General features: G+C 33.4%; 4 protein-coding genes across 5 annotated transcripts; 3 read left to right on the top strand and 1 right to left on the bottom strand.

The window, feature by feature from the left end:
- The first annotated feature begins 6798 nt into the window (after positions 1-6798).
- LOC116343704 lies at positions 6799-16535 on the top strand. Its single transcript, XM_031771915.1, has 24 exons — positions 6799-7027; positions 7093-7298; positions 7393-7723; positions 7800-7934; positions 8024-8269; positions 9252-9361; positions 9760-9910; positions 9973-10172; positions 10233-10466; positions 10512-10702; positions 10789-10905; positions 10982-11037; positions 13159-13358; positions 13424-13539; positions 13619-13792; positions 13883-14073; positions 14141-14155; positions 14222-14480; positions 15055-15209; positions 15268-15476; positions 15538-15683; positions 15757-15903; positions 15979-16025; positions 16096-16535. Exons 1-24 carry the CDS (start codon positions 6938-6940, stop codon positions 16489-16491), a joined length of 4122 nt encoding a protein of 1373 aa, XP_031627775.1. The 5' UTR covers positions 6799-6937; the 3' UTR covers positions 16492-16535.
- LOC116344527 (cathepsin L1-like) lies at positions 9096-11365 on the top strand. 2 transcript variants are annotated; one of them, XM_031773127.1, is made up of 6 exons: positions 9096-9195; positions 9252-9910; positions 9973-10172; positions 10233-10702; positions 10789-10905; positions 10982-11365. In XM_031773127.1, the coding sequence occupies exons 2-6, from the start codon at positions 9791-9793 to the stop codon at positions 11128-11130; spliced, it is 1056 nt and encodes a 351-aa protein (XP_031628987.1). In that variant the 5' UTR covers positions 9096-9195; positions 9252-9790; the 3' UTR covers positions 11131-11365. The 2 variants fall into 2 exon arrangements, with proteins under 2 accessions (XP_031628987.1, XP_031628988.1); XM_031773128.1 differs by lacking the exon at positions 9096-9195 and having other exon boundaries at positions 9249-9910.
- Positions 16536-17001: 466 nt separating the features above from the next.
- On the top strand, positions 17002-18781 carry LOC116344529 (cathepsin L1-like). Its single transcript, XM_031773131.1, has 6 exons — positions 17002-17200; positions 17273-17475; positions 17536-17632; positions 17775-17823; positions 17891-18195; positions 18432-18781. The coding sequence occupies exons 1-6, from the start codon at positions 17102-17104 to the stop codon at positions 18687-18689; spliced, it is 1011 nt and encodes a 336-aa protein (XP_031628991.1). The 5' UTR covers positions 17002-17101; the 3' UTR covers positions 18690-18781.
- Positions 18782-18817: 36 nt separating this feature from the next.
- Positions 18818-20356, bottom strand: LOC116343703 (lysosomal acid glucosylceramidase-like). The gene has a single exon (XM_031771914.1). The coding sequence runs from the start codon at positions 20354-20356 to the stop codon at positions 18818-18820; it is 1539 nt and encodes a 512-aa protein (XP_031627774.1).
- Between the last annotated feature and the right edge of the window lie 22 nt (positions 20357-20378).

Here is a 20378-nt window from a genome sequence, read left to right as displayed (position 1 = left end):
TTGTCCCACCTCAATAACCGTGTTAAATGTTGTTAGGCCATGATGTAGCATGACTTCCAACTTCATTTACCGTGTTAAATCGTGTTAGACCATGATTTACCATGTTGTCCCACCTCAATAACCGTGATAAATGTTGTATGGCCATGATGTTCCATGATTTCCAACCTCATTAATCGTGTTAAATCGTGTTAGGCCATGATGGACCATGCTTCTGACCTCATTTACCGTGTTAAAAGATATTAAAAGTTGTTAAAACATGATAACGGTGATAAAACGTTTTAACTCATATTAGACCACGATGGCTGTTAAACCAACTTCAAAAGTACCCCTCTCCCATAATTTTGGGCCGAGGAATCCGAATTTGATCATGAAATTTACAAATTTTGACATCGCCCATACAAATATTTGAAAAATAAAAATCGACCGTGATGGAGTAGTCCAATTTGGTCCAAAACCTCATGGTGACCTAGATCTCGGTCCAAAGTATAAGGGTGTAAATTTTGGTTCAGATCGGTTGAAAATTGTGAGAGGAGTTAAGGACAAAAGAATGGCATTTCGTTTTTATAATATAGATATGTGAATAAGTATGGAACGATATCGCAATGTATAAGAAAATGCCAAATTGTTGTAATATTTATTATTAACATGAATAACTCATAACTCCTAAAAAGCGCAGCCAGGTGTGTCTTCGAAAAAATTCATATTTTACGTAATGCATATTGTGTGCTCCTTAGGAGTTATGAGTTATTCATGTTGAAAATAAATATTACAACAAAATTGACATTTTCTTATATACTTTCCCACTCGAGTTGCTTTTTCAAGACTTAAAACCTTTTGAGTCCTTTTTGAACCTCTTCTAGAGTTACATAATTCTGCCGTGTGTTCTAATAACAACACTTTTTTTTCATTTTGATTAATTCTAGAAATAGCTTGGGACGAAATGATAATCCAGATGCAGTCGAATTTGCAAGTGCATTTAAAAACTTCTAGTTTGCCATCCACAGCTGACTTCAGTTGATCACAACGTATTAACAAATGCAACAGGAATACTAACAGTATCATCATTTAAAAAAAAACCAACCACAAAATGTTATTGTTCAGAACCAAATACTTGAGTTGGAGATTGATTATAAAGTTCATACGAACAACATATATGGGCATATGTTGCATTATGTGTTGAAGAAGATTTTATAAAAAGGAAAAAAAAGATAAGTGCTGCCATTTTATTATCTGGAAATGATAAAATTAATGATGAACTACTTGCAATGAAAGATAAAATAGATGGTCAAATTCAACAGCCATGTGCAAGTAAATTGAAAATTATTATTTTTTGTAATGCTGTCATAAAAATCTATTCGGAAGAACAAATAAATAATAACATCAATGTAATATGCAAAATCATAACCAGTAACATAGATATTCAGAGCATATACTAAGCATAGATATATATCCTGGATATTTTGTCAGTATCCGATATTCATTGGAGCCAGACTTTAAAATAGAGTGAAAACAATAGAAGTTATTGTTATAGTGATTGTAGTGATGTAAATGGTTTTATACTTAGACCTATAACAATCACTTGCGATAAATATCGGATACTCACAAAATATCCCGGATATATATCTATGCTCAGTATATGCTCTGTAGATATTGATGATCTATATAACGATAACAATTTCTCACACCACGGGCAAGAAGAGTCAGATCAACACCTCAAAGAAAATTTTATTGATTCGATTGTAGAAATATACACGAGATAAAAATCCCACAAGATCTCATTCGGCATAAAAAGAAACGAGGAGTTATTTTACGTGGACAATAGATTTATTAAATATTAAGATTACCTCATTGTTTCTCTTATTATTATATTATTAAGGGAATTATGTAAACCAGTTAGTTAAAAAAGAAAATGGTTAGTAGAAAATGTATAAATAGTTAGTGAAATATTACATCGCCGGTTAGCAGTTTAATAGAAATAATTTCGTCAAAAATTTAAAAAAAGTTAGTAATCAATTTGGAGAGAGTTAGTTATAAACAGAGTATTGCTCAGCGCTGCTGCCATCCAGAGCATATTAAAATATCTTGCTGAGAATGCGTCGTCCGTCGCATGCGAAGGTACGTAGCAGTTTATACATCACAGCGAACAACAATACATGCATTGTTCTCTATTCAATCGTTTGAATGTTTTGAGTCACATAACCGTGAAGAGAACAATGCATTCATTCTTGTTCGCTGTGATGTATAAACTGCTACGTACGTTCGCATGCCACGGACGACGCATTCTCAGCAAGATATTTTAATATGCTCTGGATAGCAGCAGCGCTGAGCAATACTCTGGTTATAAATTTAGAAAGTATTAGTTTTTTTTAATTAAATTAAATTTAATAAAAATCTATTATTTTCTATGTTATTTTCTACTGGAAAAAATAGGGCACACCAAATTTCATAAAATTCTGGTTGTAAACAAAAAATTTCATTTTCACAAAACTCAACTTTTTTTTGCGAAATTTTTTTTTTTACTCCAGATATTGGATCTTTTGAATGAGAGTTCCCATATGAAACCTTAACGCTATGCGCGTCAAATCGACGTTATTCGACGCTATTCTATGTGTATACATATATGAAATTGTACATTATGTTTTACAGTGCCTGCGCCGTCTACTGTGATTGAGTCGCAATTCAATACACAAAACATAACAGGCAACGCGCGCACATAAACGGAGTTCGTGTGTAACTGTGTATAAGGCCGCATGCTTGCACAGCACTGTAAAACATAATGTACAATTCTATATACACATGGAATAGCGTCGAATAACGTCGATTTGACGCGCATAGCGTTGAGGTTTCATATGGGTTATACTCATTTTTTGTACGATCGCCTTGAAAATTTCAGAAAGTTATTTTCTACTAGAAAAAATAGGGCATGCCAATTTTCAAGTAATTCCGATTGTAAACGAAAAGTTTCATTTTCGCAAAATTCATGTTTCATTTTCGCAAAAGTTTTCAAAATTTGGACCGAAGAATTAAATTTCAATGATTGGAAAAATTCAATTGGAATTGTACTTGTCATTCATATTTTGTTTTATTTCGTTTGCCAATTTGGCCACCCCCACATGAACTTTTTAAGTCGCAATTGACACCACTTGAGAGCTTACTTTAAGACCTTTCCAACCGGCTAAGCCTATGAAGAGACAAAATGCGAATTCCCCTCATCTGTGCCATCTTGTATTCCATAGTTGAACTCCCATTAGTTACCATGAATTGAATCGAAAAAGAGAAAAAAAACAACAGTAACATGGCTACATAGATCTGTTGACCAGTGAGATACGTATAACAATGGAATGAAAGAATGAAGAAAGCGTATATGTGTATGTATGCATCAGCACGCATAGATGTACAGCTCTGTGTGGCCGTGCTATTATTGTTGTTTTTTCTCTTTTTCATTTCAATGCTACAGAATTAAATTCAGTTTTTCGATCTAATTCGAACTCAGATAGGCCAAACCGTGGCCGAGATGTCAAATCACAAATGTCATTAGTTGTCCCTATCGAAATCTGCTGTCAAGCAAGTTATATATTAATTATTGTATTACATTTTGTTGGAGACTTATTTATTTAGAAATATATAAAAAGAATGTGAATGTGAACAAAAAAGATAAAAAAAATTAATATCGTGACGAATTATGTAATAAAATAAATATTATAATTCAATTACTCAGCGGCTAGTGTGATTTCATACGTCTATACCGCTGCAAAGCGGTACCAATATATACAAACACACAAAGGTCGACTCACTTTGGATAACATTTCTATTTTTTACACCTAATGACGGCTCATCATTTTTGTTTTTATTTTATTAATAAAACTAAATTAAAATTGAAATTAAATTAAAAAATGTAAGTTTTTTACGAATGCGATTGCGTGGTTTTATTGTTCTGCTGTGCAGCAGCAACAGGAATATATTGAGGTTAGGTGTCCTCCTGAGTCAATTTTATTGTATTATTTTTTTGTAGTTCTTTTATTTAATGCACGTTTGAAAAATTAACAAAAAACAAATTAGGAAAATTGATGTATTGTTTTATTTTATTTAAAATATTTTCATTTATAAGTTTCATCGTTGTTTCAAATTTTCTGTTCGCTATATGATACTCTTTTGTTCCACATTTGATACAAATATCAGAAAGTTTGGAACAACGATGAAACTTATAAATGAAAATATTTTAAATAAAATAAAACAATAAATCAATTTTCCTCATTTGTTTTTTGTTAATTTTTCAAACGTGCATTAAATAAACGAACTACAAAAAAATAATCGATTTTCAAACTTTTATATTTTTAGATTTTGCGACCTATAAAATTATTTTATTTTATATTTACTGTACTATAAATTTTTACTCTAACAATATCAAGTCGCGTTTCATTCGAAAAAGATTCAAACAATGTTGAAAACGCTGTGCTTGTCATCAAAAACATTGATTTATGAAGACTCGAAGTACTACAACTATACGGCATCGAACAACGCAACCGGATTCCAATTCAACAAGTTTCATCAGTTCAGAGAAGCCAAATTTGGAACAGCCATCAAAGTCAGAGGGAAGGTTTGGGGTACCATTGTCAAATATCTATGGCCATTTTAAAACAACAATTTCAAACAAAAAAATTCCGTAAAAAATATAAAAGTTCAAGAGTGAAATAATTTTGTATCAATACTAATTGCAAATAGTGTCAATAAAGTTATTTCCGTTCAGTTAAAAGTCGTGCACTTTGTTTCAAGTTTTTTTCAGATATTCCGATTAGATTTTGATGTAAGCACAATTTTTTTCAATTTGAAGCAATCAGACATGGTGAGTGTATATTCAGACAGGTTTATTTTTTGTGCAACAATATTTGGTAAATAAACACTTTTACGTGATATTAGTTAAGTTTTTTGTCGACATTTTTTCTTATATTTTTTGAAATTATTCGAACAAAACGGAACAGCGATCGAGGTAAAAGAGTTAATTCATAAGAATGGTCAATTTTATTCAAACTTTATGGGCTAAACTACACTTTACGACATCCTCTTTAAATCGATTTTTTTTATAAATGGTATTTTGTCAAATTATGAAAATGATGGGGAACGATATATTGGGAGTGGGGAAATAATTTAGTGAAAAGGGGGGTTGCCCCCCTTGGGTATTAGTGGGGGGGGAGTACCCAACTTGTCCAAAACCTCATTGGATCAAAAAGTGATGTATGGCAAAGTTGTTCAGAATGACAAGAGAAATTTTTTAGGGTAGCTGCCCTCCCCCTCCCCCCATCCCCTAGGGGGCCTAGGGGGTCCGATACTGTAAAGTCGATTTTCTTTCTTTTTGAGTCGGAATTTGAGTGGGTGGCGCGTTATGCATTTATTGATGAAAATGTGTGTATTGAATACATTCGTCAGCGCGCGCGCTGGCATGTTCAAAATTAACCCCCCTTTGATTTTTCAACTGTACCCATGCATGATAGCACCTAAGAGAGGTTTAATCTGAATTTTTAAGTTTCTGATCGAAAAAATAAAAAATTAAGGGGTAAAGATCCCAGACCTCGTAGGGGATTAGGGGAGGGGGAGGGCAGCTACCCTAAAAAATTTCTCTCGTCATTCTGAACAACTTTGCCATACATCACTTTTTGATCCAATGAGGTTTTGGACAAGTTGGGTACTCCCCCCCACTAATACCCAAGGGGGGCAACCCCCCTTTTCACCAAATTATTTTTTCTTCATTTACTATTGATCTATATAGTTAATTTTGAAATCTGGACGTGATATCACTTGATAATATCCATTTTGTCCCCAAAAATTGACCTTTTACAGGGGCTGATTTTTTTCATATCCCGAACAGGTCCAATATTTTTGATCCTTAAATCAGCTTTCCCCAACCCCAATTCATCGTTCCCCATCATTTTCAAAACTTAAAAAAATGAAATTTCTCAAAAAAATCGATTTAAAGAGGATGTCGTAAAGTGTAGTTGTGCCAACTTTATGTATTCAATTTTAACAATTGCTTTTTTCCACCATGTGTAGTTTTTGTGTGTGCCCAGTTCAGCACACTCTAACTTGCATTGCTTTAAAAAACATATAAATAAATTCCGTACGAGAAAAAAAAGAGAACAGAGATTGTAGAAAACTACGTTTCGTTTGTGAATTAAATGAAGGCTCGTGTTATTGTATCACAAAAATTTAACTAGTAAAATACGTGACATATATCGAACATGTGCCATTCGACTCTTGATAAAATTTATGCGCCACTACTTAGCTTTGCTTTTTTCGAACGCGAAAAAAATGCACGGAACACTAATATTAATTTTATCACTGCACTTAATTAACATGCTTTTAAGAGAATTTGTTCAACGTACCAGATATAAAAGTAACAGTGAAATTAAGTAGCTATTTTGATGTGTGGTTTATTCAAACAATATATTGAAATTACTGGTCAGTTGAGCTGACACTACGGAAGCCAGATAAATGGGCCAAAACAATAGACGTTATTGTTCTAATGATGAATCACTCTTCTTGTTTTAATAGAAGTGATTGTTCATTATAACAATAACTTCTATTGTTTTAGTCCATTTAGCTGGCTAACGTATTGTCAGCTCAACTGACCAGTTAGTTCAATATATTGTCTAGGTTTATTACAATGAATGAGATTCGAAATTATACGTCATTTCTTTTGAATCACTTTTTTCATTAAATCTCTCAATACGTGCACAATAGCTCGGAAAAATAATATATAAACTGAGGTGGGTGCTTCTTTATATGCATTTCGCTTAAACTTTCAACTGGAAGCATTGTTGTTTTTTTAATTTTAAAAAAGTGTAAATTTCACCAGTACTTGTGTTCAAGTGATATTTCCACGTTTTTTTAATTCTTTAACGAGTTTTCATTTCTTATAAGTCTGTTGCAGTGACATGTAAAAATGCATCTGTTGCTTAGTGCAATTGCTGGAATTTTCGCCGCTACATTTGCTGCGTCGTCATCCGATTTGAATGCTTGGCACGAATTTAAGGTAAAAATGAATCGAAAAAATCCTGCTTAATGTTCGAAGTATTAAATAAATATGACAAATTCCAGACGAAATACTCGAAAGAATATCCAAATGAAACTGAAGAAAGTCGTCGAATGGACATATTTTTGAGACACAGAAAACAAATTGACACGCACAATGAACTTTATGATCAAGGACTTTCTTCGTTTAAAATGGGCTTAAATAAATACAGCGATCTTGGGACTGATGAATTTAGCAGAAGCTTAAATGGACTTCAAGTTGGCATTTTTCGGTAAGATAATATTCTTTGAACGATAAAAGTGTTTTTTATTATTTGAATGATTTTGTGAATGTTACACTTTTTATTTGAATTCGATTGATTTTAGATCAATACGAGAAGCTCCAATTGTCGAGCCAGTTATGAATACAACACGAAAATCCATTGATTGGCGACAAAAGGGTGCAGTGATTGAAGAGGTGCAGGTCACGGTAAACTGTACTTCATGGGCTTTTGCCGGAATAGGATCTATCGAAAGTCAACGATACTTGAAGAAAGTTGCTCCATTGGAACGGCTGTCTGTCCAAAACATCATCGACTGTGCAACTGATCATGCCTCGATATTGAAAGAAACGAAGTATTCAAGCCTTGGATGTAAAGGTGGCAGAATCTCAGACGCTTTCAAATATGTCAAAGAACATGGAATTGATACGGAAGAGGTTCGTGACTATTCAAAAGTGTTATTTCGAATGCTCTAATTATTAATAACTCAAAACTTTTATTTTATGTTTTAAGGCCTACCCGTATAAAGGTGAAGATAAGACGTGCAAATATACTAATCAAAAATCAAACATTACAATTCGCGAGTTCGTTTATTTGAACAAAGGCGACGAAAAGTCATTGCAAGATGCTATTTTGAACATTGGTCCGGTAAGCACCTTTCATATTGTTCAATTCATTTCGATGACAGTCTTAGATAATAGTGAATAATATTTGAAAATTCTTCTACAAATTATTAGATCGCAGCTGGCATCGATGCTTCACAGCCTTCTTTCGTAATGTATGCGGGAGGCATTTATGACGACTCCAATTGTACATCGCAGATTAATCACGCGGTTTTAATAGTTGGATTTGAAAGCGATTCGCATGGTATCCCCTATTATATAGTGAAGAACTTTTGGAGCAATAAGTGGGGAGAGAGCGGTTATATGAAGTTGCGTGCAAATCAAAATAACCTCTGCTCCATTGCATCACATGCTTTCTACGCTATTCCATGATGGTGTATGATTTAAGTACATAAGTGTTAGGTTTTATTTGGTCGCTTCTACAAAAATAAATAATTTTCACGTTTTTCTTTTTGATGATGTAGAATAGTAGGTTTTATTGTGTGTTATCAGTTGTTCATTTTTTTCAATAATAAATTTCCAATCTTTTAAAGTAAACACTGTTTTTTGAAGTATTTTTTTGAGCACTTGATGGAATGGTATCCACCAATTATCGCTTTTGAACAAAGAAATAAACAAACGTGATCTTTTTCATTGGACTTTGTAACAGGTCTATTTTCGTCACCTTAAATCTGATTCGAACACTTCAATATAAAACTATGAAAAATATGTTGTCATCTGTTTACTAATATTAACGCAGGGCACCATTAACTAAGATTTTCTGACAATTTTTATTCAATGTGTGAAAACTGTCATTCCACATATTCTAAAAAAATAAATAAAATTAACCATTTCATGAGTGAAATGGAATAATTGTTTAGGAAATTTGCGTGAAACAAAAATCTTTTAATTCATATGAAATGGAATGTTTATATTGATAAAAAAATGTGACAAACCTCACGTTAGGGCATTAATTTTTGCGGATGCATCACATTTCGTTCCAGTTTTCATAAAACACGTAGTTCACTTCACTAATAAAATTTCAATTATGATATTTATATCGCGCATTACGCTCATATCAGAGTTTCCAAAAAATAATCAACGTTTTGATAATAATCTATTGCATAGTGCAGAATAATTATATATAAAAACAGATGGAAAATAGTTTGAATCACTTAGCACTGTTCATTTCCCTTTTGAAGTTTCAAAAATGATCATCGAATAAGTGCATTATGTTAATCGGTGCATTTGTTGCCATTTCAAGTGTAATTTCTTCGACGGATTTGGATGCGTGGCAAGAATTTAAGGTAATAGAAAATGTGAAATAATTTTTGTGTACTTTTGATAATAATGTGAATTGCAGACAAAATTTTCAAAACATTATGCAAACGAAACGGAAGAAAATCATCGCATGGACACGTACCGAAATTATGCCCAAACTGTGACATTGCTAGCGCCACGACGGAATTCAATGTAATCTACACTAAGTTGCCGCCAAATAGTGAAAAGACTTTTGCTCAGTTGCAACCAACGGACTAGAGCTCCATAGTTGTCCGTAGTGGCGCTAGCAGTGCTACAGTTTTGCATTTTATACAGTCTCTTATGGAGCATAATTTCTGTATGCATGGACATTATTTTGATGTTGTCACATGCATTGATATTGCAATATAATACCTTTGCATGTGCCTCATTTTGTTTAATTCTTGAAAAAATACATACGACACGTTTATATCGCATTTTGATAAATCACGAAAATGGGCATGTTATAAATTCCAACCCAACTAAGTGCACATAATAGAGGGACTTGATTAAGCTTGCAATGTGTATTTTTCGAACGATATAACGTCATTTTAAAGTGAATTTGAAAACAGCTTGAAACATTTAGCACTTTTACCTTCAATTATGAGTCCATTTTCCCTTCGAAGTTTCAGTATGAACAAGTGCATTATTTTAATCGGTGCATTTGTTGCCATTTCAAGTGTAATTTCTTCAACGGATTTGGATGCGTGGCAAGAATTTAAGGTAATAGATAAAGTGAAATTGCTTTGTTTACACAGTTTTCTTAATAATAGTGTCAATTACAGACAAATTATTCAAAACATTATGCAAACGAAACGGAAGAAAATTATCGCATGAAAATTTACATAAAACTTAAAAAAGAAATCGACAAACACAATGAACTCTATGAAAAAGGCTTAGTTTTATTCAAAAGAGGCGTGGACAAATACAGTGATTTAACAGATGAAGAGATCACGAGTCGCAGGAGAGGATTTGATTCCAATATGTAAAAAATAACTACGCACTTCGATTAAATCACAATATTTCAATGATGGTTTCACTTTAGGACTAGACCTGAATCTGAAGCTGACGATTTAGAATATTTTGTGGGATCGTCTCATTATAAATTGCCAGACTATGTGAACTGGAGAGAGAAAGGCGTTGGACCAGCAAAAGATCAAGGTGATTGTGGAAGTTGCTGGGCTTTCGCGGCAGTTTCAGCTGTCGAAAGTCATCTATTCATTAAAAAAGGGGTGCGAGTATCATTATCACCGCAAAATATCATGGACTGTTCATCAAAGTATGCACATTCTTTTAAACAACGATTTTTTAATAATGGATGTAGCGGCGGTTGGCCAGATCAAGCTTTTAAATATATCAAACATCATGGCATTTATACAGAAAGTGCTTATCCATATGAAGCTAAGAACAGAGCCTGCCAATATAAACATTACCAAAAATCGAGAATCTCTATTCGCGGCTACCACACAATTCCAAGTGGAGATGAGCGAAAATTGAAAGAGACGATCGCAAAAGGTATGGTCCATGTCTATTTTTCGGTTGATTTTGGGTGCCATTGTACATTTTAACCGTTTAACATTTATAACAAAAATCGCGTGCAGAGGGACCCGTGGTTGTCGTAATTCATGCGGGTCATTTATTCGACTCTTATCGTGGTGGCGGCTATTATGCTTGTCTCTTGGAGAAACACATTTTGAATCACGTCGTTTTGGCAGTAGGTTAGTATATCATTTACACATTTATTTAATTCAAAAATTGATATCACAATGATAATGTTGATGTCTATGATAATAGGTTACGGAACAGATAAATTTGGAAGAGATTACTATATCTTGATGAATTCATTTGGAGTAGGGTGGGGAGACACGGGTTACATGTATTTGCTGAGAAATATGGAAAACCCCTGTGGCATCGCCACGAATGCTTTCTACCCCATTGTTTAGATATAAACGTTACCTTTCCTATTTCTATAAACGATAAACAATATTCCTCTTTTTGCAAAATTTTGGTCAAATATTTTATATATAACTGAACTATAAGTTTTTTTAAGTATACACATAAGAAGATTTTTTGACTAATTAACAAAGATTTTCTGTTTATATTGTAGCTTGAAGGTTAATTTGATATAAGTTTAATGAAAAAAATGCAGTGTAAAAATAAATAAATGAAATTGCAACATGCTATGCGACTTTTCTCTATAGTTTAGGTAAACAGGAATGTTCAAATCATTCAAAAATGGACGCATCTCACGTTAAAATGCTGATTCATTTAATACATAACAAAACGTTTTGCAAAGCATGTCATGTTCAAGTCTTTGCAAAAAAACGTATACCGATAACGTAACTGACGTGAATTCAGAGTTCAATTATAGTTTCAAATCAATGCATTGCATTCACTATTTTTTACAACAAAAGCCATGTTTGCGTCATTGATATCAATGATATGTGATGAAGCTTTGGTATTGAAATAATAACACATTGATTTGTGTAAAACGTCACATCGCACGGCATGTTCATATCATATTTTGTTTCTATTTTAGTTTTGAGTTTTCAAAAAACGTTTTCTGATTTAAAAAAAAAGATAATGGTTTCGTATTGAGTACAGAATAAAAAGAGTATTATGTACTTAATCGATGTAATTGACAATTTATATTAGTGGCTTCTAAGTAACACGAGTCTCAAGTGAAAACCGTTTGAATTTCTTAGTGCTGTTTTTTTTTCTTTGAAGTTTCAGTATGAGTAAATACATTATAATAATCGTTGCATTTTGTGCCATCTCTATTGCCATTTCGTCGACAGACTTAGAAACATGGCATGCATTTAAGGTAATAATAAGAAGAAATTGAATAAGCAGTGTATTAAATGATAATGACACAATTGCAGACAAGATATTCAAAACATTATGCAAATGAAACGGAAGAAAATCATCGCATGGATATTTTTTTAAAACTTAAAAATGAAATCGATTAACATAACGAACTCTATGCGAAAGGCTTAGTTTCATTCGAAAGACGTGTGAACAAGTACTCTGATCTAACGTCTGAAGAGATCACGATTTACAGGAGAGTGCTGCCGCAATTTATCGATAGTGTTATATTTTTAAACAAAGAGATTGCTCTTGTCTTTGGATAATGTTGTTATTGTGTTCAAGAAGCAAACAATTTCAATAACAATTTACGTCACATTATTTAACTTTTTGTAGATTAAACTGCTAATTAAAATTTCATTTCAAATTAAATTAAATTTTAAATTATTTATTGAGTAATACATGGCGACTTTATACGCCACGGATGCAGACTACGAAAATGTTATTTAATGAAAACAACATATCCATTTCTAAAACTTTCAAAATACAGAGATAATGGAATATAGATAATGAAATTTGACTGCCTCTACATATAAATCACAGCACATATTTACTAAATATCACTCACTATCAATGAGGAAGACACAATCTGATTTCAGAATTTCTACACATCGTTTCAAAATATTTATTCGACAAATGGAATGGTTTTGTCATCCAAAAAGTACCAACACAGCGATTTATTTTGCAGATGATATGGCACCACACACCGTATGACTTTCAACAAGACCCCTACTAAACTTCTTTTTAACAAAGTTTACAAATATTTTCATTTGTCATAACTGCTTTCAAAAACATGCATTATTATTTGAGTGACAACACAAAAATAACATACATAACATACGAGTTGTGTCTTTGTTATATCATGATCTAGACCAGATTTCATTACATTCTTTGAAACAAGTGTTAAACGCTACTTATCATTGCTTTAAGTTCTTTGTTTATCAGATAATTAAAAAAAAATGATTTATTTGGTGATATCCTTCTTTGGATTTATTTCGATCTCTGCTGCCATTTCACAATCCGATATTGATGCTTGGCAAGCTTTCAAGGTAAAGATCAAAACTAAATACATTTGTTCAAAGCATTCGATTCAATAAAATTTCTAGGTGGATTTTTCGAAACAATATCACAATCAAACTGAAGAAAATTACCGCATGCAGATCTTTCTCGAGCACAAAAGAAAAATCGACACACACAATGAACGTTATGAAGAAGGTTTCACTTCATACGAAATGGGTTTGAACAAATACAGCGATCTCACATCGGAAGAATTCAAAAATCGCATGAATGGACTTAAGCAAAAGCAGTGAGCACTGACCATATGTTATTGTCTTCAAATAAATAATTGTGAAAATGTCTGTGCTTTTTTAGACCATTGAAGTATAGAGCAAATATTGAAGTTGAAGAGTGTCATTTTTTTGTCGGATCGACGCATATCGATCTACCAAAAGAAAAAGACTGGAGAATTGAGGGCGCCGTGACTGAAGGTAACAAATGATGTTCTTTCTGATGTATTGAAAACCGAATATTATTTTAAATGAAAAATTGCGTAAATATTATCCGTAGTGAAAGATCAAAAAGAATGTGGATCGTGTTATGCGTTTGCCGCCGCAGCTGCTATAGAAGGGCAAATATTTTTGAAGAAGGTTGGCCCACTGGAATCGCTTTCTGTTCAAAACATCGTCGACTGCTCGTCAACATTGGCTTCTCTGTTGAAGCCCAAAACTTATGTCAACGATGGTTCATTTCAATTCTTTGTTTAACACATTCATTATTAAACAACATTATTTTTTGAATTATTTAAAACAATTATTTATTTTATTCGTGCAGGTTGTATGGGCGGTTCAGTCGATGAAGCTTACTTATATGTGAAAGACCATGGCATTGACACGGAGGACAACTATCCGTACACCGGGTCGTATTTTAGCATCTGCCGGCACATTTATCAGAAGTCGAATATAACAATAAGCGGCTATAAAGATATTCCAAGCGGAAACGAGCTTAAACTGCAGGAAGCTATTGTAATTTAATGCAAAAACTGCCTAAATTTAAATAATATTTCACTGACATTTTATTTATTATGTTTAGGCGACAGTCGGGCCCGTGAGTATCATTTGTTTTGTTAATTCATTTGCCACGGTGTTCAGTATTCATTTGATGATTTTATAGATTTCCGTTGCCATCGATGCTTCACACGCATCTTTTCAACACTATAAAAGTGGTATATTCCACGAGCCAACGTGCAGCTCAACAACCTTTGATCACAGCGTTTTAGCCGTTGGCTACGGAAGTGATGGTGATGGAAAAGAGTATTACATTGTGAAAAATTGCTGGGGAATTCATTGGGGAGAAAGCGGGTACGTTAAAATGCCACGAAATCAAAATAATCACTGCTCGATTGCATCATTTGCCAACTATCCCATCGTTTAGATCAATAGAATAGATTTTTACTTGTTAATTACATGTTTAAGTATCAACGAATATAAATAAAAGCGTACGTTATGCGAGTTTCATTTTTAAATTTTGGTTTTTCATTTTTGACTAAAAAAAATAAAAACAATATTAGCAACGGCATCTCTTGCATTTGCATATTAAAATGTTGTGAATTATGCGACTGTAAACAATGCAACCGCATTACAATTTAATAAATACCATAAGTCATCGTGATTTTTTGTCAGACACGTTGTTTTACTTTCTGTTGCGCTTACATATCACATTTCACCAAGGTCAATTATTGTTTTTTTTTTTATTTTTTTCGCCTATAAATTTGAAAAAAATTAGTATACGCAATAGGAACTGAAGCAAAAACATACAAATTGTAACTCTGCAATGTGATTATGTTTATTTATTTTTCATTTACTACCAAATTGTTTCATTTGAAAAAAATTAGTATGCCCAAAGGGAACAAAAACATTACAAATGGCTTATGCATGTGCAAATCGATGAGGTAACATTAGCAAATGTTTCACGTTACAATAAGATTTAGACATCTTTGGTCATAGTTAACGATAAGACGTCATTCTTTTCTGTTTTCGTGATAGTTATATTATTCGGAAGTGAAATGAATAAATTGTTGATTGCTGTATTTATGGGACTGTTTGCCATTTCAACGGCAAGAATTTCTTCGTGTGATTTTGATGCATGGCAAAGATTTAAGGTTTGATTCAACGATGTGAAAAATTGTTTAGTTCTAAAAAAAGTGTCAATTTTTTTAGCTGGAATATTCGAAACAATATGCAAATCAAGCGGAAGAAGATCGTCGAATGGGAATTTTTGTGAAGCATAAACGAGAAATCGATAAACACAATAAACTTTTTGAAAAGGGTTTAGCTTCATTCAAAATGAGCATAAATCGTTTTAGTGATCTTAATCCCGAAGAATTTACGACTCGTATGAATGGACTAAAACCGCGCGAAATTTTAAGGTTTTCGTAAAAGTGTTCGTATCGATATATCGATTTACTTTATTGAGAATTTTCATTGTAGATCACAACCAGACGAGGAACGCGATTATTTTATTGGGTCACCACATATGCATTTGCCGAAAAGTATCGATTGGCGAAAGAAAGGTGCCGTTTCAAAACGAGTAAGGAAACAAAACAATTGTGGGAGTTGCTGGGCCATTGCCGCTGGTACACGATTTCAATTTTTTTTAAATGCATTTTTTATTGTTCCAAGTGAGGAAAACTTATGTATTGTATACAGTAGGTGCGATCGAAGGACAATTGTATATACACAAACACAGTCCATTGAGAGAACTATCACCACAAAATTTGGTCGACTGTTCAACACTTTATGCGACTATATTGAAAGAACAATTTCTAAATTTTGGATGCAATGGCGGTGTGGTGGGTGAGTAAACATTGAAAAAGATTGATTTTAATTAATTCGAACATAATGTATGCATTACATCGAAACTGATTGTAGATGAGGCGTTTAGATATGTGAAAGACCATGGAATCGATTCGGAAAAGGTTCGTGGCTAAAAAATGTTAATTCTGTCCTTTTAATTATTACATCGAAATATTTATTTTGCGATTTAAGGCTTATCCGTATGAAGGTCGCGACAAGAAGTGCAAGTATACGAATCAAAAATCAAACACCACCATTAGTGGCTTCAAAGATATTCCAATCGGAGATGAGCTGAAATTACAACAAGCTATCGCCACAGTTGGTCCGATCGTCGTTGCGATCGATGCTTCACAAGACACTTTTCGACATTACTCGTCGGGCGTTTATAATGATCACAATTGCAGTTCGACAACTTACAATCATGCTGTGCTGGCGGTTGGATTTGGCGTTGAGAAAAATGGTCACGAGTATTATATAGTGAAGAATTCATGGGGACGAAAGTGGGGAGAGGAGGGATATGTTAAAATGTCTCGAAATAAAAATAATCAGTGTTCAATTGCATCGAATTCTCAGTTTCCACTCGTCTAAAAATAAGAATTACTATCTTTTTTTTTCTTTAGCTGTAATTTTGACATTAGCCATGAATTTTTATTTATTTGTTGATACATTTCATTTTATGTTATTTAATAAAAATTCTTGACCATTGTTGACAATTTACTTCGGCACTTTTTTTCGAAATGAAAGCATTTTTCGCACATTGTTTTATTCTTTCGGAACTCTTAGTAAGGCAATTTACAAATACTTAACGCACTTTTTTTTGTGGCAAGCGTAAAACATAATTGGAATCATCACTTTTCGGTAAATTATATAGAGCGGAAGTAATAAAATTATTACTTGCATAAATATGCAATGCATTAAATTACGGAAAATCAGTATTATGTAGAAAAAACGGAGCAAGCTCGACAAAATTACGCACATTGTAACGTGAAACTTCCAAACACATAAACATTCTATTCAAGTCCAAATAAACGTTGAAAAAATTGCGTAGTTGCGTGACATAGGCGTCTATAAAGTCCCATCGTTCAACAAGCCATTTTTCAGTCTGTCGGTTCTTTTGTTTCATTCGTTGTAGTGTCAATTGGAAGTTGTAGATTTTGATAAGTGCTTAAGTAAAAACAAAAACAAATTGAATATCCAAATGAAAATGACGCAAAAGCATTTTGTTGTATTCATTGGATTGATTGCCATTTCACATGCAATCACAATTTTGGAAATACGAGAATGGTTTGCATACAAAGTAAGTAAAAGTGAAATCAGTGAAAATCAGAAAGTTTTTGATCAAATTTTAATGAGTTTGCACTTATTTTAGGCGAAACATTTGAAAAAATATTCAAATCATGTGGATGAATCAAATCGACTGCAAATTTTCTTAGAGAATAAATTGAAAATTATCAAACACAATTTGAGGTTTGAAGAAGGTCTCACAACATATAAAATGGGCCTGAATAAATACAGTGATTTATCGCATAAAGAATTTGTGTTTCAAATGAATGGCTTGAAGGAGTCGTTGAGGTAAGACAAAATTCTCAACGAAATGTCGCAAACAATTTTGTTTATTTTGCCTTTTTGTAGAGCACGACAATCAAATGTAACTCTTTCTTACAATGGAGCTGCCGGATTAAAGGTTCCACGCGCTATTGATTGGAGAGATCTAGGAGGAGTGACACCGGTAGATAAACTTAAAAAAATAAATTATTTATGCATTTTTTCCTATGAATTTTACAGATTTCTTGAAATTTCAGTTAAAAGTCATTATCTTTTTGTTATTTGTTTGTTTTATGTAATTTCACGCTTTTACATTTATTTTTTAGGTAAAAGATCAAGGCCAATGCGGTTCGTGTTATGCATTTTCCACAACAGGTCAGAAGTTATAAAAAACAAAATCAGAAAAAAACAGACGTTAAAATACATTTTTGTTTTCATTTAGGTGCACTTGAAGGGCAATATTTTGTAAAAACTGGAAAATTGGTGTCGTTATCGGAACAAAATCTTCTCGACTGTTCGGCTGCCTACGGTAATGATGGCTGCAATGGTGGCTTCATGGACAATGGGTTTCAATATATCAAAGAAAATGGTGGGATCGATACCGAATCTTCATACCCCTATGAAGGGAATGCCATACCAATTTGTAGATTTAGTCGTAGAAATATAGGCGCAACAGTTACCGATTTTGTAGACATTCCCGAAGGCGATGAACAGAAATTGAAGGAAGCCATAGCGACAGTCGGTCCGGTAAGTATAATTTATTTTGTTGATTCGCCACGTCTTTCAGTGTTCATTTTTTTGCTGTTGTTCATTTGTTTTTTTCTATCTGGTCTGTTTGACAACCGAAACTCGGTAATTGAAGTAAGAGTGCAAAATGTAGACTCGCTCATAGACAATTCTGAATGATAAAAACCATCATAAACATCCATTTGTCGTTAAATTGAATGTTTATTGTTATTTTTGAATCGGTTATGCTTTCATAGGTTTCCGTTGCCATTGATGCTTCTCATCCATCCTTTCAACATTATTCCAGTGGAGTATATACTGAAAGCGAATGCACGATGACGAATCTTGATCATGGCGTATTGGCCGTTGGTTATGGAACTGAAAATGGTCAAGATTATTACTTGATCAAGAACAGCTGGGGCACATCGTGGGGTGATCAGGGATACCTTAAAATGGCACGCAACAGAGGTAATCAATGTGGAATCGCAACTTCAGCGAGCTACCCTTTGATTTGACCATTTTAATTTTACGTAATTTATTTGCGATTTTGTTCTTTAAATATAAGATTTTTGTTGAAAAATGTATGTTAAATAAAAACCCAAATAAAAACCAGATTATTTTATTTCGGTATTATCTTTTTTCTTCAATAGATCAATGTATTTATTGACTTAGGTATCAACTGTAGTTTTGTTTCTCCTTTCAGTCCATCTACCAGCGTTAATGAAATTGGTTCTTCCAAACTGTTGACCAAAACAATACAAACCTTATTATCAGGTCTTAGATAAGCCACTGTCCTTACTTGTGTCTCGTTAAGCCCCAGAAGCGTTGAATTGATTCTAAACGAACCGGGCGCTATGAATTTAGAAAAATGTGCCATCGCAAAATACATAGGTTGTTTGTAAAATGCTGAATAGTCTTCATTAGTAATAATGGGGGCATCCAGCTGTTGAACATATGAAGGTCCACCTGTCGAATTCAACATTAAATTCCAATCAATGTATGCGGCAACATTATGTTGTAATGCACCCATTAGTGTGGCTATCATTTCTTCAGCTCGGGACCATGCTCCAGCTCTTACACCTTCAAATAGGCCAAAACACATCTCTGTGTATAGAATTTGTTTGTCATATTTCGCCTGTAATTCACCTAGAATTTCGGGTGATGACACTCCGTCAAAGTAACCATGTATGGCAATAAAATCTGTATATTGCATCAGATCATTGTGCCGTGCAGTCATCTCATCCAAATATTCTAAGCTACTATTTCTCATATCATCAAAAATTTGGATTTTAATATTTGAATTTCCAGATTTCTTCAAAGCTGGCACCAAGTACTTCACAAACCAGTCGGACTGATCACCTGCTATCCAACTTGTCAATAACCATTCATTTCCCATTATTTTCATAAAGTCTGGTTCATTTCCTGTGGACAGACACCAAATCATAACGCCATCATCTTCCATAAGTTTCAACCATTTTATGTGCAGATTTGCCCATGTTTCATAAAACTCTGGAATAATACAATTTTCAGCATAGCCGTCCATTTTTTGTCCCGCTTTCATCCACAGCGGAGCCAACCAACTGGCGCTTACCAATTTTATATCATCATTTCCAGACACTTTTTGCAATTGCTTGATTTGTTGATTACGTACTATGTCTCTTTTATCGAGGGTTTTGAAGTATAAAAGCGCCGTATCGGTTTCATTTACATTATCATAGGTCCATGCTGTCAAATCAAAATCTGTACCACCGATTGGTACGCGCAACAAATTGTAACCTATTCCGGTATCTTTCGAATAATAGGCATTATAAAATAATTGTCTCAATTTTGGTGAGAATTGCTCCAAAATATATGACACAGTCCCGGTGAAGGCGCCGCCGAAACCAACAATCTTAGATTTCTCATGTTTTATGGTTTGATCAATAACTAGAACATTTGCTTTATCAAATGAGTTGTACAGCGAGAATTCTCCGTGTTTGTAGGAGAACCGATAACCACTTTCCGATGAGGTTACGAAGATAAATCCAAGTTTAGGCTCTGGTATGTTTAAAGTATCACAGAAACTTTCTGTGCACTCACAATTATATCCATATTCAACTTTAACCAATTTACATGGATATGATGTATTCAATGCAGTTGCCAAATATATGAATGCGCACAACAAAACCAATTCCTTTTTCATTTTACTTCAACGTTCCTTCGCA

Source organism: Contarinia nasturtii, unplaced genomic scaffold (assembly GCF_009176525.2).
Source record: "Contarinia nasturtii isolate CC-2019 unplaced genomic scaffold, AAFC_CNas_1.1 Cnas_scaffold_1037, whole genome shotgun sequence".
Classification (NCBI taxonomy): Eukaryota; Metazoa; Arthropoda; class Insecta; order Diptera; family Cecidomyiidae; genus Contarinia; species Contarinia nasturtii.
The sequence above is the reverse complement of the archived record's forward strand: the minus strand, read 5'-3'. Positions and strand labels throughout refer to the sequence as shown.